Source organism: Annulohypoxylon truncatum, assembly GCF_022578515.1.
Source record: "Annulohypoxylon truncatum strain CBS 140777 unplaced genomic scaffold F4807scaffold_25, whole genome shotgun sequence".
Taxonomy (NCBI): Eukaryota; Fungi; Ascomycota; class Sordariomycetes; order Xylariales; family Hypoxylaceae; genus Annulohypoxylon; species Annulohypoxylon truncatum.
In genome coordinates this window covers 337892-360055 of record NW_025953811.1, presented here as the reverse complement: position 1 = coordinate 360055, position 22164 = coordinate 337892, and the positions used below count along the sequence as shown (strand labels likewise).

The 22164-nt window shown below is 45.9% G+C and overlaps 9 protein-coding genes across 9 annotated transcripts; 2 read left to right on the top strand and 7 right to left on the bottom strand.

The window, feature by feature from the left end:
• Positions 1-43: 43 nt before the first annotated feature.
• F4807DRAFT_433533 (NAD(P)-binding protein) lies at positions 44-1568 on the top strand. The gene is made up of 4 exons (XM_047998696.1): positions 44-495; positions 550-650; positions 714-1182; positions 1239-1568. The coding sequence occupies exons 1-4, from the start codon at positions 417-419 to the stop codon at positions 1433-1435; spliced, it is 846 nt and encodes a 281-aa protein (XP_047852379.1). The 5' UTR covers positions 44-416; the 3' UTR covers positions 1436-1568.
• On the bottom strand, positions 1569-3457 carry F4807DRAFT_433527 (cytochrome P450). The gene is made up of 4 exons (XM_047998695.1): positions 3203-3457; positions 2356-3147; positions 2001-2298; positions 1569-1944 (listed from the first exon to the last, which is right to left on the bottom strand). Exons 1-4 carry the CDS (start codon positions 3377-3379, stop codon positions 1613-1615), a joined length of 1599 nt encoding a protein of 532 aa, XP_047852378.1. The 5' UTR covers positions 3380-3457; the 3' UTR covers positions 1569-1612.
• A 66-nt stretch (positions 3458-3523) lies between these two features.
• F4807DRAFT_433522 (membrane dipeptidase-domain-containing protein) lies at positions 3524-5951 on the bottom strand. The gene is made up of 3 exons (XM_047998694.1): positions 5513-5951; positions 5251-5452; positions 3524-5182 (listed from the first exon to the last, which is right to left on the bottom strand). The coding sequence occupies exons 1-3, from the start codon at positions 5785-5787 to the stop codon at positions 4196-4198; spliced, it is 1464 nt and encodes a 487-aa protein (XP_047852377.1). The 5' UTR covers positions 5788-5951; the 3' UTR covers positions 3524-4195.
• Positions 5952-6381: 430 nt separating this feature from the next.
• F4807DRAFT_469071 (uncharacterized protein) lies at positions 6382-8071 on the bottom strand (the record flags this gene model as incomplete). Its single annotated transcript, XM_048002666.1, has 4 exons — positions 7661-8071; positions 7128-7583; positions 6743-6908; positions 6382-6677 (listed from the first exon to the last, which is right to left on the bottom strand). The coding sequence occupies exons 1-4, from the start codon at positions 7748-7750 to the stop codon at positions 6382-6384; spliced, it is 1008 nt and encodes a 335-aa protein (XP_047852376.1). The 5' UTR covers positions 7751-8071.
• A 2115-nt stretch (positions 8072-10186) lies between these two features.
• Positions 10187-12031, bottom strand: F4807DRAFT_168411 (uncharacterized protein). Its single transcript, XM_047993432.1, has one exon. The coding sequence runs from the start codon at positions 11874-11876 to the stop codon at positions 10467-10469; it is 1410 nt and encodes a 469-aa protein (XP_047852375.1). The 5' UTR covers positions 11877-12031; the 3' UTR covers positions 10187-10466.
• F4807DRAFT_462297 (uncharacterized protein) lies at positions 11892-12368 on the bottom strand (the record flags this gene model as incomplete). Its single annotated transcript, XM_048001806.1, has 1 exon — positions 11892-12368. The coding sequence occupies one exon, from the start codon at positions 12366-12368 to the stop codon at positions 11892-11894; it is 477 nt and encodes a 158-aa protein (XP_047852374.1).
• Positions 12369-12782: 414 nt separating this feature from the next.
• Positions 12783-14131, top strand: F4807DRAFT_433517 (serine hydrolase FSH). Its single transcript, XM_047998693.1, has one exon. It carries the CDS (start codon positions 13222-13224, stop codon positions 14014-14016), a length of 795 nt encoding a protein of 264 aa, XP_047852373.1. The 5' UTR covers positions 12783-13221; the 3' UTR covers positions 14017-14131.
• Positions 14132-14335: 204 nt separating this feature from the next.
• F4807DRAFT_452665 (MFS general substrate transporter) lies at positions 14336-16390 on the bottom strand (the record flags this gene model as incomplete). Its single annotated transcript, XM_048000358.1, has 7 exons — positions 14336-14679; positions 14742-14921; positions 14980-15517; positions 15590-15807; positions 15857-16047; positions 16105-16160; positions 16226-16390. The coding sequence occupies 7 exons, from the start codon at positions 16388-16390 to the stop codon at positions 14336-14338; spliced, it is 1692 nt and encodes a 563-aa protein (XP_047852372.1).
• Positions 16391-19118: 2728 nt separating this feature from the next.
• Positions 19119-21367, bottom strand: F4807DRAFT_433513 (uncharacterized protein). The gene is made up of 2 exons (XM_047998692.1): positions 20594-21367; positions 19119-20541 (listed from the first exon to the last, which is right to left on the bottom strand). The coding sequence occupies exons 1-2, from the start codon at positions 20928-20930 to the stop codon at positions 19508-19510; spliced, it is 1371 nt and encodes a 456-aa protein (XP_047852371.1). The 5' UTR covers positions 20931-21367; the 3' UTR covers positions 19119-19507.
• Between the last annotated feature and the right edge of the window lie 797 nt (positions 21368-22164).

Below are 22164 nucleotides of genomic sequence, written 5' to 3'. Positions count from 1 at the left end.
ATTTATTCAAATTCATTATAAGCGATATTAAGTTAGTGCAGCATATCGATTGAACGAAACATGCTTCATGCGAAGTTTCGGACAATATCGGGGAACTCCGTTAACTGCTATCCCCTAACTTGGGGATCAGTACCTAAATTGTCACATGTGAATAGGCGTACTGTATGGATATCAAGCTTTATAGTTACTATATATGTACTTGACGGAATACAAACATCCCAATTGACGTAATGTGGCTACACGAAACATTAGTGTTGAGGAGGCATACCCAACCTATATCCGATGATGTCCGGTCTTTACTTACTCACGTCGATCTTTAGGTGCCTCATATATTTTTAAGCGCCTTTCTGTAAGTGTCTTGATAATACCTCAGTTCAACGACCCCTAAACCGTTGAATCAACTGTCCAACTTCAAAATGGCGTCAGCTTCGGTAGAGCCCAACGACCTCTTTGGCGTCAAGGGACTAGTCGTTGTTATTACTGGAGGAGGAATTGGTATTTCACTCCCCTCGCCGGAACTTATTGCGGACACCAGTTGATAAGATGCAGGCCTTGGTTTGATGATGACACAGGCTCTAGAGAGCAACGGTGCGATCGTCTACATCATCGGCCGTCGCAAGGAGGTCTTAGACAAGGCCGTAGCCACCGCTGTAAGTTATTTCCTGAAATATTTCAGCTTGAAATTTGTATGTTGTTAATCTATAAACATGTAGAAACATGGGAATATCCGAGCAATCCAAGGTGATGTAACCAGCAAGGCCGACCTTGAGCGGGCCGTCGCGCAGATCAAAACAGAAGTCGGCTATGTCAACGTTGTTGTTGCAAACTCTGGTAGAACAGGTCCCAATGCACCGGAAATTCTTTCCGATACCGATATCTCCAAGTTTCGTGATCGTCTACTTGGACTGGACGCCGCTGAGTTCACAGACACGTTTGCCGTGAACGCGACTGGGGTTTTCAACACCGTCATTGCGTTCTTAGAACTTCTTGATGCGGGGAACAAATGTGGTCTAAAACAAAGGAGCCAGGTCATCGCCACAGCCAGTATTGGAGCCTATGTAAGGTATCCGGTCTCTGGCTTCGCGTACGCACCATCCAAGGCTGCGGTTGTACATATGATGAAGCAATTCTCAACCAGTCTCGTGCCATTCAACATTCGATCAAACATCATAGCCCCTGGGTGTAAGTCTTTTCCAACTGGCCGGATGAGTATCTGATACACTAACATAAAAATGCAGTTTATCCTAGCGACATGACAACAGGAGTACAACAAAAGGCAGGCGACAAGAAATTCGTACCAGAACAAAGATTCGGAGACTCGGAAGACATGGCCGGTGCGATCTTGTTCTTGGTGAGCAGAGCTGGCGCCTACATCAACGGAAATGTACTTGTAACCGATGGTGGACGTTTAAGCATTGTACCTGCTGCTTATTAGTAGGTTAAAAGGTCAGCGCGGATCTTCGGTAGCGAGAATCTCGGTTATCTGGATCTATCAATATGACTGATGGGTTCACCTTGTCAGCTAGATCAGCCTAGGTTATGTAGGTAATACTCATCTCAATTTACATAGGTACCTACATACACATGACACACAACGTCTTTAGATTGACCATCAGCCACCCGGAAGTTCTAACCAAGCAGCGAGCTTCTCCCCTTCCCTAGGAATAAATCTTGCGCGCCACCCGCGCGGAGTGCCAACGAACGATATTCCTTGCAATCCATTAATCGGGTCAATCGCGTCAATCGTCTCATCTTCAGCGGGCAAGATGCGAAAATGCGCGGTCAGGTGTAGAAAAACGGTGTATAACGCCTTATGAGCCAGATACGACGCCACACACATGCGCCCGCCGATTCCGAACGCATATTGGTGGGCCTGTGGGTTTGTGGAGGACGACAGCCAGCGCTCAGGGGCAAATAGGTCCGGCTCGGAAAAGAGCTCCGGATCTGAAGTGGGAAAATTAGCTTAAAGAGGACGTTCAACTCTGCTGCATGGGACATACCTCGATTACATGCCCAAGAGTTCAAGAACACGACTGTGCCGGCAGGGATAGTGGCATTTCCCCACGTCACGTCCGTGTATGTGGCCCTTGGGAGAGCTAATTTTAATACTACGAAGTAGCGGGCAATCTCCTTCGTCAGTGCATCGATATACTCAACCATGGTCGACGCGTACGCGTCAGATTGCTGTCCAAGTATGCCTGCATCTACAATGGCGGAATATGCCTTTTCCTGTATGTCAGGCCGGTGAGCGAGAAGCAGACATGCCCAAGCAAGTGTAGGCTGATTAGAGTCGGCACCCTAGATTTATGCATAAGCCATCGCGTCTAAACACAGATGATATAGGACATTACATACCGCCATCATGCTCAAGCTAACGCTAATAAGTTCCTCCTTCGTCAACGTCGCCGACTCGGGATCCCGCAGCACCGCCCCCTGAATACATGGCTTATCCTCGCCCCTCTGTACTTCACCCCTCAACTTCTCCAGCAGGACGTCATTATATTCCAATCGTCTACGTCCAATATCCGCAGCATTATCCCTAGGCTGGCTACCTAGCCGTAGGAACTGGGCTATCGGCTCCCAGTACCGGAGCAACGGAATGTAATTGGCATAATTCTTTGCTGTATCACGGAATTTCGAGATCTCATCCTCGACGTATATAATCTCCGACATAAGCGGGTCATCAGTCAACGACTTGACGCTCGACACGCGAGTCCCATAGTTCAGCGTCAAGCTCAAGTTCAGCGCGAAATGTCTGGCGGCCGGCCGGAAGTCTATCCCGACAGCGCCGTCCCGACACGCTAGATACAAGTCCTTAAGGAACTCGCGCGCCTCTAGGTTTAGGATCGGCGCGTAGGATTCTACGCGCGTGTGGTTAAGAGCGCCTGCGGCGAGCTTGCGCCGCCTCTTACAGCTGTCGTCCCAGGGGGAGGTGCCGATGGATGTCACGGCTTTGCTGACTTTATTGTGGAAGACGTAGAATGTGGGCCGCGAATTCATGGCGTGGCTTTGGCCTAGGAAGAGTTGCTTGGCTGCTTGTGCTGAGTTGATGACAACGATCGGAGTGTTGCCTAGTTGAATTTGGAAGACGGGTCCATATTTGAGAGACCATCTTCGGTATGTTTCGGCGGGGATCACATTTCGATGCTGATGAAGTGTTAATAAGTGTCAAATATGTCATAGGTCAAGTTCTGAGTTTTACTTGGAAGAGGTTCCCAACGATGGGCCATCCGCGAGGGCCGGGAAGGTTCTTTATCCTATTACGATACCGGACGATCTCATTTTGGGCGAGGTAGAACAGAAGTCCGATTATTAGTATGAAGATGGAATATCTAGCAGCCTTCAATACATATAGGATTAGTCTCTCTACTTCTAACATCTTGCAGAGCTTGATCTATCACGCAACTAGATAGTAATTCTTGTAGTTGAAGTTGACGATGCGGCGAAGCGATCCTCGTATGTAATGAATATGAAGGATGATAGCACAGTAAGAGACGAACCCCTCTCTAATAAAAGTGACTTATCAATATCTCGAGCACGCACCGATGTCACACCGTTGCGCCCTTGGGGTAGCCGTCCTTGAAGTTGACTTGCGCACTACAACCCCACAATCACGACATCTCTAACGTTCTTCATATCTACCATGCTATCATTATTCCTCAAATGACAGTGCACTGTACCTGAGGACTTCCGATTTCCTAGACACTCTTATCTAACCCCTTAATAGACCGCCAATGTTCATATTAGGGTAGAACTTGAAACATACCTATCTATGCATTCAAATAGGACGGTATAGGGGTTGCTTCGTCTCCCCCGTCCTGACAAGCAAGAAACAAAACCAGCCGGCAGAGTACGGGTGTCGAAACTAGGTCGTCTAGTGTCGTTCGTTCATAACCCGGAAATAACATACAGTCGCAACCAACTGACTAACGCCTTAAGCTCCCGACGATGACAGTTCTGGGAGGACCCAACTCTGATTATCCAATTTCGAAGGTTGCCGAAAGTCAACGTATAGGTATGGACGGTTGGCCTCCAACTAGCCGTACGAAAAACTTCCAATCAACAGTAAGCAGGACTTTTATTGGCATACACCGACCTGAGGAAGTGCACATTTAACGACAGTTTGACAAATATAATGAGCTGCTCAAAAAATTCCCCATTCCTTAACATGATCCACTATTACGCTTCCATTGCCTTAGTACACTCCCTTAATTCGTTTTCCCTCCTTATCTTCGAAAGAGTATGGTTTATCCACTGGACCGGCCAATATGGCTTTCTCCCTGCTACCCCTTAGCATCCACGGCGAGTCTCTGAGTCCTTTATTCCACTCCCTCCCCTCGTATTCCTCCTCCACTGGCTTTTCCCCGGTAGCTTGGATTTCACGAGCTGCCTGCTCGATATTTGACCAGACGCGAAGAATGTTCTCGCCCGCAAACAAGCGGACCTGCTCATCTGTAGCGCCGCGCTCCATTAATAACTGAACGAGGTCTGGAAATTTAGAAACATCCTCCAGCCCAATTGGTGTGAACCGAGTACCAGAGAAATCACTGCCCACCCCGACGCAGTCCCAGCCACAGACTTCCGCGATGTGGAAGATGTGGTCTACGACATCGTGAATGGTCGCCTGGTCGGGATCGTTCATCTTGATGAAACGATTGACGAATACTGCCATGACAATGCCCCCGTTGCGCTTGACAGTCCTAAGCACATCGTCGGGTACGTTCCGAAGATGTGGTGTCACGCTGTAAGCACCCGAGTGCGAAAATATAACCGGTGCGCGTGCTACACTCAGAACATCTCTCATCGTCTGGTGGGAAACATGCGACAGATCGACGATCATGCCTAGTCGATTCATCTCTTTAATAGCTTCGTATCCTAATTTGAATAAGCCCCCATCTGGTCCCCCGGTAGTCACTACTGTAAACGCCGAAGTCCCAAAGGGGGTATCGCAGTTATGAGTAAGTGTGATATACCGCGCGCCCAGATTGTACATCTGCCGTATGCTGGCGATGCTTCCACCTACTTGGTGGCTGCCTTCAATTCCAATCATACTAGCAATTCGGCCCGAATTGAAAGCCTTCCGTGCGCAAGCTGCCGTGTCACAATACTGAAGATGCTGAGGATGCTCATTGATGAACCTCCTAGTGATGTCGATCTGCTCCAGAGTATCTCTCACCGTCCACTACCAAGACACGTTAGTGATACTGTATAAGTACTCTTTACGACTTGCAATATCAGGGTATAACGTACGGAAGGATCGTCAAAGTTCTGTTGGCGAGCGTCACATTCCACATATACACTCCAAAACTGACCACCCATCATTCCAGCTCTCATTCTCTGGATATCTGTATGGCCAAGAAGTCTCTTGGTGAGGTCAAACTCGCCATCGTAGATACGATTATGCAACTCTATACGCAGCTGCCAGGGAAGATCATTGTGGCCATCAATCAAACTAGGTAGGTATAGATATTATTTAGAAAGCCTCTCGTCTGATAGAAACTCCGGGACTTACGGCGTTGACTTAAGGACTCTCCTAGTCCGTTCCGCATAATTCGTCGGGTCAACTGGCGATTGGCCTGGCCATAAGAAGGCAAAGGGGCTAAGGAGAAATGCAAACCCAGCTACAAATAAATGGTAACGAAACTTAGAGAAAAACCCCGAGTTCTGCGTCTGCGAGTGGACAACTAGAGATCTCTCCGGAGCACTTGAGTTCCTACTTTGGGTAGAAGGATGTTGCTCATGGTTAGGTGGCGATACGCTCTCAGGGGTGGATTGTGGTTCAGCCATATTGATCAACTATTATGTTATGTTGGAGATAGAATCTAAAGATTCCTATCATGAAGAACTATCATGACGAACCAAAAGAAATCGGAGCATATTTTATCTAATTCCAAGCTCCGTCATCGAACGATTTCTCCAGACCGCTGTAGAAAGCATCCTATAGAGGCTCTTGAAGACTGTTAGGGGGGTAAGCAGCCGGACCCCGCTATCTCACCCGCATGGTTCTCTAGTCCCGATTCCGGAGCGGATAGCCCAAATAACTTGCTCCCTTATCCGCTTCCGTATCATAAGAACTACACACACCTATCAGAGGATCTGAAGAGTTCCACTTGAGGACCTCCAACAGATAACATGGAAGTTGGCACGAAACTACAGTATCCGGTTGAAGTAGCCTGTATCTTCCATATATGGTTCAAGACATCAGAGTATTGTAAGCGAACTAAAGCATCTAATACTTAGTTTATAGGGGTAGCTTGTATAAGAATAGATAGACATGGCATACCAAGTTCCCCTGGAAGCAATGTCTTTGTATAAACTTTCATCAGAGACGACATTCAGGGATAAAACATGATTTGCCAAAAATCGAAGATGTCGTTGAGTCTACGTCCTATTTGATTCCCCGTCCTCTTCGAAGTTCAAGCTTAATCTTCCCGTAGGAGGAGACGGGAGAGCAAACACCTCGCTATCGATCCTTGTAAACCCCTCCAGTGTCATAAGCGTGTCACGCATCGACTTTCGGAATATTCGCGCCTTTTCCCTTAACCCCTGGGGTTGAAGCCTGGATACCGGTGGGGCTTGGTGACACCATTGAGGAGCCCTCGCTTCCCTAACGCTAGCATCGGATTCTATCTGAGTGAACAGACAACGAAAGGATATAAGGCATGCGACGATGAACGCTAAATTGGGGGATAGGGTTAGTCGTGAACAAAAGCTAAAGACATTAAAAGCGACGATGACTGACATATGATATATTCAATGCTGAACCAGAACCAGAGCCACGCCACGTTCACTGGTTGCACATCCGGTTGATCGATGGATATGTATGCGCCACTAAAAACGCTGCCTCTTACGATGGTCACCAGGACAGTGAATACGACAAGAGAAAAGAGGGCCGTGAGAACGACTTTCTTTCTAGTGTCAATGCGAACGTTCCAAAGTACATAGATGGGAAAGCAGATAACTAGGTAGATACACGACGTGGTTAGCAACTATGAATATCCATACCCAGATAATTGCTCGGCATTCTCGGAATATCACTTACTCATCACGTCTCCGACTGCGTCTAATAAACACGATACAATTGAGTTTATGTTTGAGAATATCCGCTTATTATGACTAGAACAAACCGCAACGATACGTTCAACTGGTGACAATAAACATTCGAAAGGTATGATACCGATAGCGGTCACACCAGCGGCAATGTTGAAGGCCAGGACGATCCACCAGAGGACACGGTATTTGGTAACTTTATCTCCAAGTCGGAAGAGGAAGATCAGGAAGCTGATTTTGATTAACCAGATCCCCACGTAGTTCATCACCATTAGAGCAACGTGCCCACGTAATCCTTTGACAGTATCTTCAATGAACTGGGGGTCCAGTGGTATATAGCCGTTGTGTACGTTTTTAATGTTGTAACAATACGGGACTAGTATCTGGATAATAATGGCAGTCCCGACAAGAATGATCAATGATAGTAGCATCGCATAGTCCTCGGGGAAAAGACGTCGGAAACAGATGACTCGGATAGCCAGTCGACCACTGAATGCAAGGACACAGAGGGAGACACCGGTCCAGATAATAGCCTTTCATTGCATACGTTAGCAGATCCAGATTATATTTGGTTAATGTTTAACAAGAGAATGGGAGAGAATCCGCATACATGGAAGGCCACATGTGAGATCAACGGCGGAGCTGTTGCTTTCGGCACCAAACTTTTCGAAGAAAACAGATCATCAGTGTGTATATCCATGATAGATGTTGCTTTTATTGCTTAATGGCAAGAATACATTCCGGTTAGGAACATGTTATTATATGGATGATATTAAAAGACATAGTTAGGAAAGAAAATTGACTTAAGTTAAAGAGTAGAATGATTTACTATCCTGTTGAACAAGTCAACTTCAAACCTGGCCATGATGAACAGCCCAGTTCCATCGTTGACAAAACCCATTTTTAGCAACAATGATCCCATAGTACAGAGTACCTGGAGTCCTAGACTGTGATATTGGGGCGGGGTTTACGAAAAAGAACCTGCAAGGTCGAATAGAAAACTAAAGACAGAGTATTTCACATATTAAATCGCAGGGTAATCAAGCTTGTGAACGTATCTCATTGGACTCCTAAGAATGTGGTACGCAGAATCCCGAACTAATAATTTGTAAAGGATAATAAATTAGAAGCTGTGTTACCCCTTTATCTTGTGTTGGCGAGGATGCACTATTATGAGTTATGTAAGCTACCTAGAAGTCGTAGGAGTAGTTTAATAAGCACGATAGGTAATCACGCCTGCGCCGCATGGCGTGTTATCCCTTGCAGCCGCCCTCTCGTTGTTTAGTGCTCTATATATATAAGCATCTATTTTAGCTGAATTTATAATCTATGATAACTTACAAACAGGTAATTGATATAGCAGTGAGAAGAGAGCGGCTGTTAAGCATTATGCCGGAGTATGGGAGTCAGAGTTAGGGTTGGTCAATAGATAATATTGGATTTCTGAACTCTAAGGGTGAGGCGTGGCTTGAGTGGATTAATTCCAATAAGGACTGGGACGGTAACAATGAATTCTTTGGGGTTAACGCAGGTCCACAGGGTGCACCAGGGAGCCTTTCATAAATATACAATAACGAACCAAGAATCAAGCTCCTTTCTCCAGGCGTCCTTTGAAAGATATGATAGACTTGGTATCAAACATAGCTTTGAACAATGGCATTGTAACTGCTCATTGTCGGAGACATTTCAAATTGAGCTTCCACTCTACGGCATGGGTTCAGGATAAATAGCAAGTTATTTCTCCGTGATTTTTCTGTCTGCATTCGTTTCTCATAACCTATCGACTTACACAGAATTACACTTACTTACCTATTTCTTTTTCCTTTTTTCCTTCTATCACTATATATATACAGGATCTTAGATCCAAAGTCACGAAGACTTCAACATGTGTTACGCGGATAGTACAGATACCCAATGCCCCTTTTGCTTGAGATGGTGGTCATATGTTCGAAACTTCAGCCCCGTTTGCGCTGATCCTCTGGCAGGTACTTATGAATGCCCAAACTTGGTAATCAACTATCTAGGCCAAAGGACATCAGCATGCGAAGACTGCGAAAAGCTTCTCTTCTAATGGTACGCAACGGCAGGGCTTCTCTATAGCTACCTATCAACACGTGGCTTGAATAAGTGTTCCCACGATGTGATAATCAATTAAATCTATAAAAAGATATCAATTGCATAATTAGATGTTCCCTTTATCGTCTTTTGTGCTATTTACGACGAATTCTCATGTTTGATTCAGCATATTGAAGGAGAAGGCCTTTCGTATTCAGTTTAAGGAAAAGGCCCTTTAGTTCTGGTACATTAGTTCCATTTCATCGACGAAGTGAACGTCATCTTGGTAGAAAGAAATATATGATGTTAATTTGTTAAACGAAGGAAATGTGACCCTTTCAAAAATAACCCTCTGCGGTAGATCTTCTTTCTATATATTGAACCATAACGATTAGTACCTAAGCACAAACACAGAGATAAATGATGTTATGCTGTTATAACTTAATTGGAACCTTCATCTGGCGCCTTTCATACGAAGAGCTTACGAGGGAGGACCTATTGGACTAAATATAGTTGAAGTATGGCACTGCACATCCCATAGCAATACAAGACTAATCTCATCCGATATTTTCTTACGTACCACGCAAATGGGTAGTGCGATTGTATCCATGGGCAAGCACGATTGGTGGTTGTAATACGTGAAGTGACACCTTACGAGGCCTCCGCCAGTTCCGATATTGCCATCGATGTAACAGCCAAGGCTGATGTTTGTATTGGCGTCTTTTAAACGCTTTTTATTTTAATATAATTTACACTGGCTTGTTTGGGTAGCCAGAAGCAAGGAGGTAGGAGGTTATGTTGGAGGTCAAGCTAAAGACCCGACGTGGTTGCTTTTATGCACAGCAAGCTTTCTAAAAGGGGTATCAACGAGTCAGGAGAAACACCAATGCTATATTTTCAGCATTGTAATGATAAGGAGAGAAAAGTTTTAGAATAAGAGCTACAACTAGTTTTTATATCTTAGCTACCTAGATGATAGCGTGTTGTCTAAGTACCTTATTACTCCATTTAGGAAAGAAAGGGGGTTGACCAAAACAGGGCACTAAAGTGAAACAATAGGACATCGAAAAGAGGTATTTACTTCCAAGAGCTTCAGCCCCTTGTATTGTTATTAACCTAAAGAAAACAAAACTATTTCGCCGTACCTAGGTATCAGTCGCGCCTTGACAAAGGAACCGGGAGATATTGTGGATTAGTCATCCAACTCTGGTAAACTCTAGCAACAAGGGCTTGTCTTAGGCCACCGATGTATTTGAATGAGGGTATTCGGCGCTTCTACAACTTATCATAGCTTCCAAAATAGGAGTGCGTGTAGTCTCGACATCCTAGCAACACCATCGAAACTTGGACCGGATCATGCTTTATAAGCCCGCCTCGGGCATTTCCGTCTGTTCTGCCTCGGGTGCTTGCATAGGATTAAATAAATGCTGGGTTGGAATCTGCCCAATTAACAATTCCATCCTGAATAAGTGGACATTTCCTCCATCCAACCCGTACGGCGTAGGTATAGCGCTGTCGCCGGCTTGGCTACCTTCCCAGTCCTCCCAATACTCTAGCGGGTCGTTCGCGAAGGCGACCTCTCCATTGCGATGCTGAAACCGCCATACTTCGGTTGGACACACCGGAAGATCTCCGACGTTGTTCTGCATAGCGATCCTCTGAGCGTCGGTTCGATGGAATGGCAGAGGCTGCCCATTAAAAAGAGATTCGAAAACCCACCACGGCGATTCGCGTAATCGCTTCATATGTGAGGCGTGTTCACGAGCCTCGGCCACATCTTGCTCGGGATCTTGATCGATATTTTCGTCATCTTCGATGGGAAATGTATATCCGCTCGGATCTCTCCAGTCACCGTTCTCTGCATCTAAAAATTTGATATCGCCTGGGTCTACACAGCCTAGTAAGGAAAACGGGTATCGACTATCGACGATAGCTGCGGTCCTCCAGGAATTAATGTCGTAGCGAGGCTCCATTCCAGTAATACACGCGAGATCATTTGTTGCGGCATATGCTTCCGCCGTGCCGTTCCGTAATATCTCGCCGTTTTTAAAATCGTCGTCGAACGGTATCACCGGGAAACACTCATCAGGGTTAGAGGGTAAAACAACAAGGTCATCCAAATCCAGTTTATGTGACATCATCATACCCGCGAATGTCTCGATTATCTCCGGTGGCATGTTTTCCTCTACTCTTAGAAATCTAAGCGTGCTTGCGTGCCTTTTGACGAAACGGAGCAAGTTGTGATACGCAATCTGCGTGTCCGTGATGTACAGGTAGCGCAGCTTGGGAAGATGAGATCCAGGGTGGCTTAGAACGATGTGGGATCCACTTTCAAAAGATGGTCCGATCTCGAAGAATGACGTATAGCTCCTCTCAAAGCACAATCGAAGGTGTGTGAGATTCTTTGCTTTCATGATGAAGTCTTGAAGTTCATACAAGTCTCTGCGGCTCTGCGTAACGCTGATACACATATCGAGATGTGTCAATTTTGGGAAGAGCAAAGGAAGATATTTCAGTCCTATTCTAGGCAAAGCACTCTGTTCGTGTATATCGGCATAATGGAAACGAGTTAGCCCAAGCTTTGGTTGTCGTGGGGGATGCATCCGTAATCCAAGATGCAAGAGAGCGTGGGTGGTCTGAGTTATGTTGGAAGCGATACTACCCAAACCGCCACTCAGGAGTTGAGCAGTTATTGGATAGTGCGTAGGAGACTTGGTTAATAAGCGGCACGGGTGCATTGGTTGACTGACAAGAGTATGTAGCTGGGGCATGACATCCAGCGCACTCTAGAATTGGGCCATGAAGTCCTCGAGCTTATACATTTCCTTGTTGACCGCATCACTGCCGCTTTTACTTTTATGCATGGCAATCTGCAGAGAGAACCAGAAGAGATCTGTTATTTGTGAGGCAAGTTCGATGTAGAAGAGCTGCGTATCAGGATCTTCGTCGAGCGACTGAAGTGAGTCCGGATGGTCGTCGTCGTCAGGAGGTTGATCAGGAAGGTACCAATTGGGATAATCGTTGCCAAGTTCGTACCATACAAGCACTCGAGCGCACTTCGCCAAGTGAGGGCGTGCTGCAATGTTGAAAAATGCATCGCGATCCTTCTTGAGCCGAGAAAGACAAATCCGATGGAATAGCAAATCGGTAGCGTGGTCTGTCCAGGATTTAGAAACTAACCTCAATGACTTGAGATCGTCATGGGTGATGTTGATATCAGTGAATATGATGCGGAGTAATTCTGCTGGCAAATACTGAGCCATTATGGCGCCCACAAGTCTTCTTTGGCCTACAATAATGTTGAAACTTTTGTGTTGTTGGTTGAACAAGTCAGAGCAAGGTAAATAGGGGTACGAAGCAACGGCGTTCCTTCCAACGGAATGGTCTATAATACTTTCTCTTAAACCATATCTGGGTACATACTACGTACCTAGGTATAGGTTAGCTGTGGAAGGAGAGTTCTGGTACGGAAGTCACGCCTTCTACGAGAATATCATTATGAGGTGTCACCTAGGCATGTACCTATGAAAAGCAGAGTCCGTCGACGCTTACCTATCCATAGTGCTACTAGTAGCCATCGCACTGCGTAATCCGCATTTATTGCGCCACAATATGCTGACAGAGTAAGAAAATGTGTGAGGCTTGTGCTGGCGACTTGTTGGTGTTTAAATGAATTAACCCGGCTTACTAAGTAACAAAGGAAGGAGGCGAGACTTGAGTTGGTGAAGTCCGAAACAATAACGTATCCGAGGATCCTGATTGGCTGCCGATATGTCGTTAGGGAATCCTGCTCCCCTCCCTGACACATGTCAGCATTCCGCGGATCCGGAGTTTCTGCGTCACCTATGTCTTGCAGTGACATTCATGTGCACTTGTCGCTGGCGAGTGACATCTCATATTAACTTTACTCGCTTCAAAACAGCCCCTTCTACCCGTGCTCGTTGTTCCTTTCTGTTACTATGTTGATATAAAGCCCCGTGCTCTGCGGTTGAAATCTACCTGTGACCCCAAGCCACATCGCCGTCTGACAGCCCCCCTGCATCATCAGGGATAGTAAGCAGCACTTTTAATCACTTTAATTGTTCTCGTTTCCGAAAATTCCGCCACGGACGCGTTATGGCACGCAACGGAGACTCAACGCTGCACCTGCCGCGCATCCTCTGCTTGCACGGTGGAGGCACCAACGCGCGTATCTTCAAGTCGCAATGCCGCGTCATGTCGCGGATGTTAGAGCCATACTTCCGGTTGGTGTACGCGGAGGCTCCGTACGAATCCTCCGCCGGCCCGGACGTGCTATCTGTCTACGCCGAGCACGGCCCATTCAAGCGCTGGCTGCGGTGGCTCCCGGACCAGCCCGAGGTTGAGGACGATGCCGCGATCGGGGAGATCGACGCCCAGCTTAAAAAAGCCATGGATGAGGACAACCGCGAGGGTGCTACGGGGCCGTGGGTCGGGCTGCTTGGGTTCAGTCAGGGCGCTAAGCTAGCGGCGAGTCTGCTATTCAGACAACAGATCCGAGCGGCGAAGTTAGGAGCCTCGTCAGCGGGCTCGGACTGGAAGTTTGCCGTGCTTATGGCCGGACGGGCACCCATAGTGAATCTAGCACCCGACGTGTTTAAGTCGTCTATGCTGCATCACCCATCGCAAATCGGACTTATGGGCGGCCCGGATCTGATGGAGATGATGAAGGGAGAACACATATTGAGGCTTCCGACTATCCACGTCCACGGGTTGAGCGACCCAGGCCTGCATCTACATCGCGAGCTGTACGAGGAATACTGCGACCCGGCGACTAAGAGGTTGGTTGAGTGGAACGGAAATCATAGGGTACCGCTCAAGGGAACGGATGTAACCCCGGTAATAGACGAGATCCTAGATGTTGCAAGGGAAACCGGGGCGCTGAAAGGTTGAGATAATGTTGCATGTTTTTTCTAGCTTTTTCTTGCATTTAGATTGGATACCGTTTGTTAGAATCATATTAAATACCTATCGAGTTAGACGGAGTAATGAGATAACAAATATTCTATATCTTTAATGTGCTTATGTGCCTAGAAATAACGAAGCTGTTATACAGGATATAAGGATATTTAACTAAGAGGATATGATGAAAACGAGCAGCTATGGGGCGACTCTAATCAAATAATAAAACTCCGATTTATTACCCTTTACCCTCCTAGCTACATAAACCAGCACCACCTCATTTACACCTATCCATCCCTTCCCTTCCCATTCAGTGTTGAAATCGGAAATCCAAGCGCTTGTTCCCTTCATCAGTCGTCGTTGACATATAGTGGAACTTCTCATCATCCGTCATTGCATTCCACTTTGTATCCCTGTACCTGTTCCTAAGGACATAGTACACTTTGGTGAGGCAGTAAAGGACAATATTCATGATGAGAATAGCCAGAAGCTGCCTGTTACCCCTCCGATAAAGCGGCGCATCATCCGCGCGGTATAGGTTGGAAGATATGATGCCGCCAGCCTGACAAAACATGTTGTAACACGCCGCCGACACTGTCCGAGCACGCACCGTGTTGGAGTTGCGCGAGTTCCATCCAACCTGGATAGGATGTGCTAGCAATCGCATGTCAGCATTTCCACGGCCGTGGAAACCAATTAGGAATGAGGGGACGTACCATTTGGATATGCTAGCAAGAGGGTTGTCACGGTCCAGATGACCCACCTACTGGCAGTGGCCGTGTCGGCAACGTTCAGGTAGATCAGGAAAGGTAATATCCAGATCTGCCCGATTAAAGCAACGAATGTGAGTTCCTTCAATATCTCAGCTGTATATGTAAGCGCGAGCATCGTGATGACTGCACCAAAAGGTTAGCGAATTCGTGCCCCTACGACTTTCTCTTAGATCCTTCTTACTGTGGAGAGCCGTCCACGGGATGGAGAGCAAGTTAGACATGAGAGTATTAAAATTCATCTGTCGGAGGGAAAGCGTCAGGTATTGCTGCTCCGGAGTGGACGGAATTTGGAACGTGAGTCCGAGGATGTACAACGGCCAAAGATCGAAATCTTTCAGACACTTCCATAATAGCCTCGGCGTGATTGGCTGCCGGTTGTGCATGTCACTCTTACTCGGGTCCTCGCGCAAGACTCTGTTGACGATGACAGTCTCCTCCCGGGGTGTAAACCACCCATTCTTCCCTCGGAACCAATTGGCCGTCTGGCACGGACCTGGTGGCATGAGACCAAACGAGAATAATCCGACCGTGAGAGTTATCAAAGCCTCGAGCAGGAATAGCCAGCGCCAACCAGCATAGCCCAGCACGCCTCTCATCTCCAGTAAGCCAGCAGCTAGGAGACCGCAGAGGATGTCGGCGACGCTCATCATGGTCCAGAAAAAGCCGAGGCGGATGGAAAGCTCATGGTGCTTATAGAAATACGACAAATAGAGGATGACCTACACAAAACACATTCAGCATTTTTGGCTTGAGATTATAAGTGGTACTTAGGTAGGTGATGAGGAACTTACGTCAGGGATGAAGCCTCCCTGCAAGATGGCCAGGAGAGCGCGCGTCACTAGAAAAGAAGTTCGACCCGACAGCCAGAATTGACTGCCGGCCACAATGCTCCAGAGAACCATCTGCGAAGGGATCCATCTATCCGGGCCCATCCACTTTGAGACAAGCTGGGACGGTAGCTCAGCAATCAGAAATGCTACCTTGAATACGGTATTTCCCAGATTGTAGTCTACGTCTTGGTCAATACTATTGACTATTAAAGAGAGTAAGAAGCGTACCATTTGTGGTCAAATGAAGATCGACCAAGAAGTCGTCGGTTAGGGCTTGTGTCAAGTTCGCTCTATCCAATTCCAACGCCATGAACATGATACAAGCCCAGATCATGATTCTAAAGTCGATCTTCCGGATTATCGCGTACTCTTCCGACCACGTCCACCGAAATTTAGGGTCGAAACGGTGTAGATTTTCCCTGTTGGCACGCGTCAGACCCCGCCATATATGCGGAACGAGTTACAGTGCACCATACCAGTCATCTCGAGGTTGATACTTCTCCGCCGTCTGAGGATCATCGAAGACGCTGGGCTGGATATATCTCCTCTATTAGTGATACATCTAGAGCCGATAATGCTGAGCCAATGGATTGTTACCTGTGTAGCGATTGCCTCGGGATCAAAGTCCTTTGCGCGTTGGAACCAGAACCTCTTCTCCTCGTGGGGAGCTCCTAATGGTGGTATGTCGTCACTATCGAACGAAGTGGTCGACTCGGTGACGATTTTCTTGTCGCCAGTGCTCTTAACAAGTACGGTCGCCATGTTTGTGATGAGATCGTACAAGAATAGATATGGTTGACCTCGGAACTCCTCCTTTCTATATAGAAACGGACATGGAGAGTGCGCCACAACACCGGCTGGATGGTATCATTTACAACGATAATTAGCTATATCTATCGGCCCAATGCTGCCGGAATTTTCTAGGGTGCTCAGTGTGGGGGTTCACATCTGTTCCAGATATGGAGATACCTATCACGATCTGATAATCACTTTTTTGGCCAGTACATGAGGTCGTGGCCTGAAAACCTATATACCAATTACAAGTTGACTGCTTCTAGAATGCATTTAATGTTTCGTTACTTGAAGCTATACGTTTGAAGCTCGCGAGGAGATCCCCTATGGACATACACACGCCTGGATTTTTGCCACACTCTATGTTGCAAACCGCCTCGAGCCTTCGGAGATGGTTCACCATGTTAAGAATTATGGCCGCCAATAAATCCCTAGTCTTCTAACCTTGTAATCACGAATGTGTAGTGGGGTTCACAACGATAACACACTATCACTGTAAGATATCTTAATCTTTAATAACTCATAAGACCTCGAATGTGGCTTTGGGTCCAGACTGGACCACTACATGTTATCAGAAATACCTTGATGCTCGCCCTATCTAGTAACACTAGAAATTTTTCACGGTACATAACCCTTTTTTCCCAATATAATATCTGTCTCTTGAAGCTCCTGTAAACGGTGTTTTCAAAAATTTGATGATGACAGTTGGAGGTTAAATGTCGTGATATATCGCCATCGGGTTTTGTCCCGATCATTAACAATTACTTAATTTTCATCAAATATTACGAACGATTGGTCATTAAGCATAAATATCCGTGTTATAATACCCGATCGAGTAGCCAAGATATTATTTTTATATTGTTTTACGAAGGTTCTGATAAAAAGTTTAAAAACTTTTATAATATATTAAAATATTTTCGTATTATATGACGTATTTCTTTAATGGTTAAATTTTCTCCTCGAATACTAGTATACTTCTTAAATAGTGTCATGTCTTAGAACTGTCAATCCATTAAAATAAACTTCCCCGTTTCCTTCTCTTTATTAATATATGGTTTGTTTTCTACCAACCATGATATACCAACAACACTCTTGATGCATGCGTTGATCCCTTCGAGCTAATGTCAGATATTCCTAATCCTCCAGAAGGAGGTCCTTAGGGCCGGCCTCCTTCTAAGGATATGGAACCTTTGTACAAATCACTGCAAGTGTCAGGGGCATAAGTGGAGCAGGCCTAGAAGGAGGTCCTGCGGACCTCCTGCGGACCTCCTGCTAGGCAAGCGCGAGTTAGCAAGGTATAAGAAGGGGGCTTCGCCCCCTTCAACCTTAGAAGAAGTAGCGTTATTAGTTCATCTCATACTTGCTATATACTAGCAGCGGCTACGCCGCTCCTTTGCACTCACTTTACGCTTGACTTAGGGACCTATTACTGACAGCAAGCACATGCTAAAGCAAATGGGTACGGCATCACTCGATCTAACGCCAGCAATTATAAAGATGACAAGCCCCAATATTACACTATTCGTTGCAACCGGGATGACATGGAACCATCAAAGGCAAAGGCAAAGACCAGAGCTAGATTTTCAAAAAAAGGTTGGATGTACGTGGCGTGGTACTATGAAATGTACCAATCGAGATTGTGGATGGGTATTCAACGTCGACAAGACCTGTAATACGCATACAAATCACATAGCTGATAGTACCCCATACGGCGATCCATCTCATCGACATCTCAAAGAAAGGCATAAGCGTCACATTGAAGGTCTATATAAACGGGTGCTCGGACTACTCAAATCATGGAATCACTAGAAGCTACTTTCCCAAGTACCTATCATTGTCAACGCAAAGGGCATTCAGAATTATATCAATCATATGCGAATTAAAAAATGACAAGGTTTGACAGCAGCACAGGCTTTTCTGAAAGAGTTGATTGGTAGCTGGGATGAAGGCGGCGATGTGTATGCTTCTTATGAGGCTGAAGAAGATGACCTTGATCGAATTCGATGTGTTTTCTGGTCTTACAGGGAAAGCCTCGAAATGTTGAAACAATGGCATAGTGTAGTCAGCTTTGATTGCACATATAAGACCAACAAGTACCATATGCCTCTTCTTAACATCACTGGCGTCACTAGTATAGGCACTACGTTCAACATTGCCTTTGCACTTCTACTCGACGAAACCCAGGAAAGTTATAATTGGGCTGTATCCCAGTTTATGACTATGGCTGAGCGTCAAGACGTTGAACTACCGAACATCATCTTGTCTGACTTCGACAAACGGTTCAAAAAAGCTGTAGCAGAAAAAATACCAGATGCCCAGAAACAACTCTGTATATTTCATATCAACAAGAATGTCCTCTTACACAGAGCAAAGAAGTGACAAACGGAACCCGGAAGTGATGATAGTAACAACGAAGACTTGGACCCGAATGAAGATGCCCGGGAGAATGAACTGCAACTAAACTCTCAAGAAGCAAGTATCTTCAACCAGAAAGACCACAGTGATCTGCTTAAAAAAAAAGATTTTCACGACAAACCCAAGCAATGGGTCCAATTCCCTCAAAAATCCCGCGCACTTGTACTGGTTTCTTATTATTATGGACTCACATGATATATTCACGAACGGAAGATGAATTCAATAAAGCGTGGAGTCGGATGATTGAAGTATTTGGAGAAGACCAAAAGTCCTTGATCAATTACCTCGAAACTGAATACATCCCCCTGAGGCATTAATGGGCTAATTGCTACGCCTCACGATATCGCAACTACGGAATTCGAACCACCTCACCAACCGAATCTAACAACAACAACATCAAGAGACTTCTGGAAACAAGGAGCCGGACGGACTTAATGAAGCTATACGAGGCCTTAGAACGCATGGCGCGAAAGCAGATTTCCGACTACGAGAAGACTTTGGCTCAACAATTAATTAAGATTCGCCATCATGATCTAGGGCTCAAATGGGCTGGTGATATTCCGTTGAAGTGTACAAGGACGGCACTGAACCTAATGTTACTGTGAATCCAAAGCATACGCACTTATATCGTGTACGGCCCCTAGTAGCACGAAGTATCCCCTAATATCATTATTACTCATACTTAAAGGGAACAACTGGTTTAGCCAGGTCACTAGAAATCGAATCAGTCTTCACCCCAACGTTTTCCATTACAGAGTCACTAATACGGTCGCTACTAGCGATGCTCGTGACTGTTGGTGATAAACCAGGCGTGGAGTCCTGGTCCGGCCAATTAGGACGTCTCAATTTCCTTCCTCTACTGAGTTCCCCTTCGTCGACATCATCCTTACACTTCAGTTCATCCAAATCTCCTTCGCCCGAAAGATATATTATCCGTTCTCTAGACACGGAATAATATGGGCGACGATCTTCGTCACGAGCGGATGCTGCACGTTTCTTCCCTCGAGAGCTAACCGTAGAGTTAGCTGCGCTAGATTCGCCTTCCGCCTGAGGGGTGCGAAGCTGAGAAAGTGATCGAGCGGTTTGGGTGACTGGCTTTGGATCTTCACCAGGACTTCCTGGTTGGCGGACAAGGATCTTGATTTGTCCACGCATAGCTTCGAAGATTCGCAACGTTTTATTACCGAAGAGCGACCATGCGAAGCGGGCAAAAAGGAACTCAGGCTTGACATCATAAAGTAGCTGAAGTTTACGGTTATGGTATAGTTTCCCTTGCTCGAAGAAGTAATGAGTCTGCGAGTGAAGTACGTGTAACGTTAATTCGTATTTATCTCTTTGTTTCTTGGGAACCAAGGTGAGTTCTTTCAGGTCGAACTGCTTGTGGATATCGGGACGGAGAAGCATCGTATTACTTATGTCGTCTATTTCAGGACAGACATCTGGGTTGGAAGCATATCGGCTCATCCGGTTATTCATAAACCAAAAGGCTTCAGCCTCAGGGATGATATGGGCTCGCTCGTTATAGGATCGTGATTGAGTTACTCGGCAGCTCTCGTCTCGAATATGAGTAGCTTCGAGGGTTGATTTCGACAGGGTTAACATCTTCGATAATGGTATAGGATAGATATCAAGCTTTGTCCAAGGAAGCGGTACGTTACCATGGGGGAATACCCAGTGGTCAAATTCGACCACAATAGGATACGGTTCTAAACCAATGTATTAATATAACATCGCGAGTTTGATTAATTGTTAACTTACCATTAGAACTTGTACGAAGATGAAAGTAATACGTTTCCCCACGAAGGATCCCATCAGTAGGCCGAGTGATAGGTGTCGCTAAGGAGTTCGCAGATTGAGCTAGGTAGCCATGAGATTGCACCCCATCATGTAACCAAGCATTCCCAGTAATGATACAGCAGGCATAGTAAATTAAATCGTAATCAACGCCTCCATTGTCAACAGCTAAGAAACGTAGCAATGCCCCATAAGAGTCGGGATACCCGGGATGATATATATTGATAGTAGAAGGAAAGTCAAAGTCCTCAATGTTGGTAGGCAACGGTACTGGCGGGTTAAAGGCTGGTTTTAGGTCCATAATAATTGCTTGCTGGATTGAAGTTGAAGTTGAAAGTATGAGGCTAAGTTTAAGCTACGAAGTAGGTGCGGAGTAATAGAACAATGATCCGAAACAGGATTAGCCAATCAAAGATACGTAGAGCGGGTCAGCTTTATGCAATGCATAATTATTATGATTGAGAACAGGTGTGGCATTGAGAATACATTGATTTGTACGGTTGTTTGTATGGGAAATGAAGTATTACGGATGAATTCGTCATAAATGCTAGTTAGGTGCTCTTGCTAAGCCAACGTTCTAAGCTTTAATTGTAAGATTCATACGTATCAAGAAAGGACATCCCCTGGTAGACTTGCACAGAAAAGTTCTAGAAGCCCAAGCAATCGGGTTTGTCTCCAGTTTTCGCAACGAGCTGTGGGGTCCCCCATAACACGATCTGATCAGGTCCTGGTCTCAATACACATGTTGAATTTATTGTTGGCATTGTCTTAATCCAATTGGGCTATTTATTATTATTCTTTCTTCCATTGATAGCGTCAGCACCGTTACATGCACCGGCGCTTAGCGTGATGTCTCGTATAGATAGCACTAATGACTGGTTTAGGCGCGCAATAGTTTATCCCACCCTGTGTAACCTGGACCCCGAAATAATTATTGATGACCAATGTATGCTTTGGTTTTTAGAAAACTTTGGGCGATTTGATTGGGCCATTGAACGATAGTTTCTAAAGACGCATCGTTACATCTGCATATCCTTTCCAAAATACATATAATGTTGGTAGATGGCAAGTGCAAAAATCCCATACATGATACATTCTTGTACCTAGTAGTTGGTAAGAGAAAATAATAGCCCATCTACCTAGGGTGATGTATAAAAACAAAAGCTAAGAATCTACGAGTTTGCAACGTAATCTTTTATTGGATATTAATTGAATAGCGCAGGAACGGTGGCCTGATTTAGCTCATTTGGCGCACCGTACCGGGGAAAATACCCCGCTGATGCGCAAGGCGATTAGTAGAACTGTTCAACATTGGAATGGGTCTCGATATGCTGTGCGACCGCAGCGGCACCGGATAGCCGGATACGGACACGGATCCGAGTATATCGCGGAAATAGCAGCGGAACTCGGTAGGGAGTAATTCCCGTGTACGCCTTCCACTTGGTTATCATTGCGTCGCGCTTGAATCCTAGCGGCCGGACCGCCGATCTTTCCAAACCGTCGCCGACTGGAAGGCACTATTACGGTGCGGAAGT

Excerpts from the sequence above, each read along its gene's own strand:
- F4807DRAFT_433533 (XM_047998696.1), top strand. The coding sequence starts at position 417 with ATGGCGTCAGCTTCGGTAGAGCCCAACGACCTCTTTGGCGTCAAGGGA. Across the intron at positions 496-549 it reads TATTACTGGAGGAGGAATTG|GCCTTGGTTTGATGATGACA; the intron begins GTATTTCACTCC and ends GATAAGATGCAG. Across the intron at positions 651-713 it reads ACAAGGCCGTAGCCACCGCT|AAACATGGGAATATCCGAGC; the intron begins GTAAGTTATTTC and ends ATAAACATGTAG.
- F4807DRAFT_433527 (XM_047998695.1), bottom strand. The coding sequence starts at position 3,379 with ATGTTAGAAGTAGAGAGACTAATCCTATATGTATTGAAGGCTGCTAGA. Across the intron at positions 3,148-3,202 it reads TCGTTGGGAACCTCTTCCAA|CATCGAAATGTGATCCCCGC; the intron begins GTAAAACTCAGA and ends ACACTTCATCAG. Across the intron at positions 1,945-2,000 it reads CTCTTGGGCATGTAATCGAG|ATCCGGAGCTCTTTTCCGAG; the intron begins GTATGTCCCATG and ends TTCCCACTTCAG.
- F4807DRAFT_433522 (XM_047998694.1), bottom strand. The coding sequence starts at position 5,787 with ATGGCTGAACCACAATCCACCCCTGAGAGCGTATCGCCACCTAACCAT. Across the intron at positions 5,453-5,512 it reads AGAGTCCTTAAGTCAACGCC|TTTGATTGATGGCCACAATG; the intron begins GTAAGTCCCGGA and ends ATACCTACCTAG. Across the intron at positions 5,183-5,250 it reads AGAACTTTGACGATCCTTCC|TGGACGGTGAGAGATACTCT; the intron begins GTACGTTATACC and ends GTGTCTTGGTAG.
- F4807DRAFT_168411 (XM_047993432.1), bottom strand. The coding sequence starts at position 11,876 with ATGCCCCAGCTACATACTCTTGTCAGTCAACCAATGCACCCGTGCCGC.
- F4807DRAFT_433517 (XM_047998693.1), top strand. The coding sequence starts at position 13,222 with ATGGCACGCAACGGAGACTCAACGCTGCACCTGCCGCGCATCCTCTGC.
- F4807DRAFT_433513 (XM_047998692.1), bottom strand. The coding sequence starts at position 20,930 with ATGGACCTAAAACCAGCCTTTAACCCGCCAGTACCGTTGCCTACCAAC. Across the intron at positions 20,542-20,593 it reads TCTTCGTACAAGTTCTAATG|AACCGTATCCTATTGTGGTC; the intron begins GTAAGTTAACAA and ends ACATTGGTTTAG.